Source organism: Dermacentor albipictus, chromosome 9, assembly GCF_038994185.2.
Source record: "Dermacentor albipictus isolate Rhodes 1998 colony chromosome 9, USDA_Dalb.pri_finalv2, whole genome shotgun sequence".
Taxonomy (NCBI): domain Eukaryota; kingdom Metazoa; phylum Arthropoda; class Arachnida; order Ixodida; family Ixodidae; genus Dermacentor; species Dermacentor albipictus.
In genome coordinates, this window is record NC_091829.1 from 33,993,513 (window position 1) to 33,999,512 (window position 6,000).

At 51.8% G+C, this 6,000-nt stretch overlaps 1 protein-coding gene across 1 annotated transcript in view; it reads right to left on the reverse strand.

Moving 5' to 3' along the window:
* The window catches only part of LOC135920563 (tyrosine-protein kinase transmembrane receptor Ror2-like), a 329,385-nt gene extending 324,374 nt beyond the window's left edge, over positions 1–5,011 (reverse strand). Inside the window, exon 1 of the mRNA XM_070525993.1 lies at positions 4,578–5,011. Coding sequence (XP_070382094.1) covers positions 4,578–4,695 — 118 coding nt within the window. The 5' untranslated portion in view covers positions 4,696–5,011. The remainder of the gene's footprint in view (positions 1–4,577) is intronic.
* Positions 5,012–6,000: the final 989 nt, after the last annotated feature.

Below are 6,000 nucleotides of genomic sequence, written 5' to 3' on the forward strand. Positions count from 1 at the left end.
GACCATCAATCACGGCGTATGCAAATTCCTCGCGCCAGGACAGCGCGGTGAGGCCGCTAACAACACGCGGTGCCGTGCCCCGCCGTTCAATTTTCTCGCTTCCCTAACTGCGATCTATTATTTTATTTCTTTCTCTCATGGTCTTTTTGTTTTGTTATTAGTCTAACCCTTCGATCTGTTTCTTTCGTTCTCCTTAAGGGGGGGGGGGGGGCGGAAGCGTCAAGCCGCGGAGACAGTCGACTTCCAAACAAATCTCGCAGGGTCGAGCTTCCCGCAAAACAAATCAGACAAGAATAAAAAAGAAGGAAAGGAATCGAAATAGGAAGGCGGTCGCCGCTTACTCTCCTGAACTTTGACTCGGCGTTTTCGTCGAGAACGCCGCTCCGAGGGAAGCAGCACGGCCTCGCCGATAAGAGTGCAACACACACACACACACACACACACACACACACACACACACACACACACACACACACACACACACACACACACACACACACACACACACACACACACACACACACACACGCACGCACGCACGCACACACACGCACACACACACACACACACACACACACACACACACACACACACACACACACACACACACACACACACACAGGCTGCACACCGCGAGAACTGGCAACGCGCCCTCGCATTCAACAGCGTACGGTGCGCCCCCTATATACGGCGAATAAGCAAAGCGAGACGAGAGAGGCAAATGCCAATTCCCGTGCAGATATGGACGAAAGGAAATCGCGGGCGGTTTTGTTTTGAAACAATCCCGGAACCCGCGTTTCACCTGGGCATAGGGGGGAGTGGTTCTGCATCTCTCGGGAAACTCCCACCAGACTCCGGAAGAAGAGATTGGCGAAATGGTGATGAGAATAAAAGCAACAATAACAACAACAAAAAATAGAGCTTCGAGAGCCGGGCGGTGAGCTGAATGCCTGAGGTTGAGGCGCGGGATGTTGGGAAAGAAGGATTTCGTGAGGAAACACACTCGACTGAGGCAAAGCGAAAGCTGCGCAAAGGCTCGAAAAGGAGCGGCGCCTCGGAGGGGAAGGGGGGTGGGTCTCCGCGGAAGTTATCGCTGCGGAGCGAAATCATTCGTCTTGATCTGGTACGGATTAAACGGATATTACGGGGTAAGCCCGTCGAGGAATCACGGAGTGACACTAGCCTCCATTTGCTTTCTCTTGGAGGACGGCGGGCCCCGGACCGAATGGCCCGTTAAAGGAAAGGTCCGTAGAGCGTGCGAAGCATTTGGCGACGTTTATGTACGGAAAGTGTCCGCAGCGGATTGGTTTTCCGACAGCGAAGTAGTGCCGCAAGAAAACAATAAGTTAAACGGCGCAGTAGGAGAAGTAAATACTAATGAGATATAACACCGGAGAGCAGATATCAGGTGCCGTAAAAAACTTCAGCGTCATAAACTCAGAAAGCTGCGATGACGACATCAAGAATCAGACAACTGCGACGAATGCGCTTATACTAAAATTCAACTTCATGTAAAAGGAACACTTGCTTCGATTTCCTCGCTCAATTCGGAAAAAGAAAAATCGTACCTCGGAAGGTTCCGGGAAAAGGCTTGAAGAGTTGGGCATCGTTATCACGCGTTCCCAAATGGCTCACTGTAACTGTTGTAACAGCGTCGGCTTCCTGCGGTATCTTCTAGCAGCACGCCAGGTTTCGCGACCACGGAAACGCGTATACTACAGTTGCGTGTCCCACGGAGTTGACGGCATACGAGTCGTGCCTTCACGGAAGTCTACCTCGGCGCGCAATCACGGGATGTGCTTCGTAACTTTTTTCCTATTTGCCCTTCACCATGGGCTTCGGCGACGCCACAGTCATCGGTATCGACCAGTCACCCAGCGTAACGCATGATAAGAAATGGACGTAGTCTAAAGGCGCGGACATAGTCCTGCGCGCGTTGCCAGCGTGCCTGGCAGCGGCCGACGAAGTCGGTTATACGTAAACGTTACGCCGGCGACGCCAGTAGCACTTGCGGACGATGAGCTGCTGGCACAGCGCATGCGCAGACCGTCCACTTCGCGTCGGCGTAGCGTGTAACGTTCGCCCGAGTCACGCCGGAATATAGATCCGAATAAAGCACGACCTTTGCATCACTCGCGCGTGGAGCGATATCTCGTCACAAACATCGTATATAACGCCAGTCATCACGGCGGCTATAGCGAAACGGCCCCCTCATTGCAAATTCTTATAGGCAAGCGTCAATCTGAAGCGGGCGGGGGAGGGGGGGGAGGGGAGATACATAAAGATATACGCACAATCATCCAGGCAGAATGCGACGGATGCGCGCTTCACGGTTCCAGATGTGATGCGCAGCGATACGCCTCCGTTGCGGCTGAGATACGCCCGCGATAGTGCCGCACAGTGCCTTTCAAAAGTTCCCAGGCCGCTGGACGCGCAGCTGCAGAGCTGGCTTCGGGGAGCGCGGCGTTGTTCGTGTTGCACCCTTGGAAGGGGACATGGACTTATGCCCTTGCATTCCATTCCGTGTTTTTAGGACTATACACAAGACGGCCCGGAGGTATCCTCTCCCACAAAGTACAGCAGAAATGGGAAGATGATAAAGGCGGCGACTGTTCAGCCATGTGCCCAATGTCATCGGCTTCGCAAAGTCTGGCAGCGCTGACAAAACGCTTGCCAGTCTATAGAAAAGCCATAGCATTCCCGATACAAGGTCACTAGAAGTTCCAAACAATATATGTAACCTCTTTACTCTCCATAGTGAGTGGATGGGCTGCATCCGAACATATACTAGGACGTGCGATGCAAACATGTCCACAGACTGTCTGGAGACATTGTGGACTTCTGAGTGACGCTACCACTGAACTGACCGCTGTCCACAGATGTGTAGGTCTTGCGCAAACAAAAGAGCTAAATTTACATGAAGGCACGAAAAAGCATATTGGTTTTTAAATCTATCTTTATAAGGATACGGCAGTGCAGCAATCAGCACGTAACCGTGTACCCCTCTCACCCCCCCCCCCCCTCTCACACAGACTGTACAAAGTCTGATCACGTGGAAAGCGGACAACCTTTGGCGTGGTTCGCGACATAAAGTACTTAGAACACGAGTAAACGGCGAAAACGACGAAAGATAAATACACGCGCGATCTCACGCAAACAGGCAAATGAATGGCCTGCTTGCAGAAACTTTCATCCGGGCGCACCATAAGCTTGCTTTCTTTCTATGGGAGCTCATTTCCTCTTGGCCCCAAAGAGCGAAAGGCACACGCGTTCGAACACAGAGGCACCGCACTGTTCGGACCTAGACGTATGGCTAGACTTCGAGCCCCCCGAGGAGATCGTATATCTCCGTGGACGCGATACCAGCGGGGATGACATAAACCACGCGCGCCCCTGTTTGCGCTGGGACCGTTCGCGTATATCGTCGTAGCGCGCGCATCTGAAGTCATTCAGTTTGCCAGCTTGGTGGGCAAGCGGCGAATTGCAACGACGTACAAGTACGAAATCACTAACGAGAAAACGTTGGCAGTAATCGAGCCGAGACGACATCGCACTGAGTACACTCCAAGCACCGCATATCTGCAGCGGGCAAAACTGATATGCGAAGGAAGGTATTTAGCCCCCCCCCCCCCCCCCCCACACACAATATTTGGTCCATGTACAATAGTTTTCACGCAATGATCCCGCATGCTGCGTGTGTTCTATTCTTGAGACATTCTTCGTCATGGGCTTTGCGTGTGCCCACAGTATGCGACTAAGCAGAGCAAAGTTCATGCGACTGTGTCCTCTCAAGGCTCCTGCCTCCGAATATGAGGAAAAACATGCTGCGAATTTCGTAAGTGTAGCGAAAGCTGTTTCACTTTCTCATGTGAAGCGAGTCTGGATAACTGGCTCTGGTTTGGTGGTGTGACATCTGCGATTGATTACAATGAGTAGCGTTTTTTTTTTTTTTTTGAACATGTAGATAGCTTATGTTTCTATAGGCTTTTATATGTATCCATGTGTTATATATAGTGCGTATAGTTTGTGTTTTCCTGTGCAGCAGGGGGTCAGGGAAAATGATCAAGTACGTTTTCGTACCGAAAGTCATTATCTCTTATTATTCCATCATCACTCCTCATCCTAATCTATACATTTTCCTGTGTTTACACTTTACCGAAGTGTGGAACAGCAGGCCTGAGCGACGCTCCTCCCGCCAACTGATCCATTTTTCATTTCATTGAAACCTTCTCTGAACGCTTAGTCGATATTTCCGTTCGGAGAACGACCGAATCAAATATCAGCTTTTGCATGTGGGTCGCGCGGATTTTCATAATGCGATTCGGAAGAGCAAAAGTTGACTCGCGTCAATTTCTCCTCCCTCTTTTCTCCGTAACTTTTTTTTTTCATCACAAATATTAAAATTCAGTGCAAACAACTTTCGCATCCGAAACTGGTTCAAGGAATTAGAAAATTGAGCAGCGCCCACTGGTTGATACCAGACTCGAAGCGCTCTCCCGTGCTGGGACGCTCGCTGACAGTTGGTTCTCTCCGGTTGTCAGCGCAAAGCAAATGCAAAACCTGTCGCGTGCACTCACTCTTCGCAGTCGCTGCTGGCAGTGTAGCCACGGCGAGCACGACGCCTGTCGTGAACCACAACATGGCACCAGTCACGCCGGTCCCGCGGCTGACGGGGAACTCGGAGAGTCTCGCCATGAAAACATCCACCAGCGGTTGTTCCTCACATGGGACGCGGCGTCGGCGGTTATGAGTCACACACGCGACCACCGGTCGCCCGGCCGCAGCACACCTTTACTTTCACACGGTTCGGACCCCGCTCACTGCCGGCGGCATCGCGGCTCTGACTTCACGCGCGCGACTCGCGACTTGGGCACCGTCGCGGACACTTTTCTCCGAACAAACTTTGAGAAAACCGCTTCTTCTCCGCACCACGGCATCGTCGAATTGGCCCGACCAGCAGCTGCTTACTGCGAGCGCTGGCGCGCTGCCTTCGCGCCTTTCTTTGGGCGCCGCGGGGCGGGGACAGACGCGCATGCGCGGAAGCGTGGCCTAATCGCGGCTTCTGGCGGGGAAAGCGCGAGCTAGCGAACGCGAAGCGCGGAAGCGAAAACCGCAACCCTCGCCTAGCGGCGCTAGTAGTCGTCACCACTTGGAGTGCCGCTGCAGAGCTAGGCGGTGCGCTCGGTAGGTGGCACCACGTGCGTGGGCAAAGAGCTGCTCGTCCTGCGGCTCGCTGTGAGCGCGCGATTTGATTGTAGCATGGTAGTCGAACCATGTAACCTCATAAAGAAAGAAGGTCCGGCGTGCAGACGCGCGCACAGGCGAACAGAACCAGACGACACTAAGACCAACTATCAAATGAAAGGTGCACGGCGCAATCAGTATGTGCAGCTAAGTTTTGTGTCTACTTTCTTTTCTGCCACAGTGCGCCTTTCAGTTGATGGTTGGCGTTTGCGTTGTCTGGTTCTGCTTCCTTGTGTCCGTGTCGGCACGCCTCACCTCCTTCCATGATGAACCCCTACCTCACCTCACCTACCCTACCTCACCTTTCTGTAGTTCTAAAAGTATAATCTCCATGATAGAAACGAACCGGAGTCATAAGTAGTTGTGAGCTGACTCCAGTCTCTTCGCCTCGCTCGTCCTGTCTTGTGCTCGGTTTTTGGCTATGTATGAACTAGGCGAGCAGCCCGTTTTACTATGATATTACATGTTCTTTCATAACTAGGTGCCTTACTAAAATAAAATGAACGTGTAATACATGACTAGTTAACAGCACAATAGATATTCACTTTGCACAGTATGGACAAATGAGCGCGGACAACTTCAAAAACCAAATAAAGTAGAACATTCAGGGGCATGTTTCGATGACTGGTATCGGGGTAAACCACAGCATAGGCGAGCAGGGCGCCACAAAGTTCACTGAATTGACAAATTTCCGACCCCAACATCTATAATTTTTGTGATAACCTTAACAAGTGAATGTCCATGCAAAAGAAACCG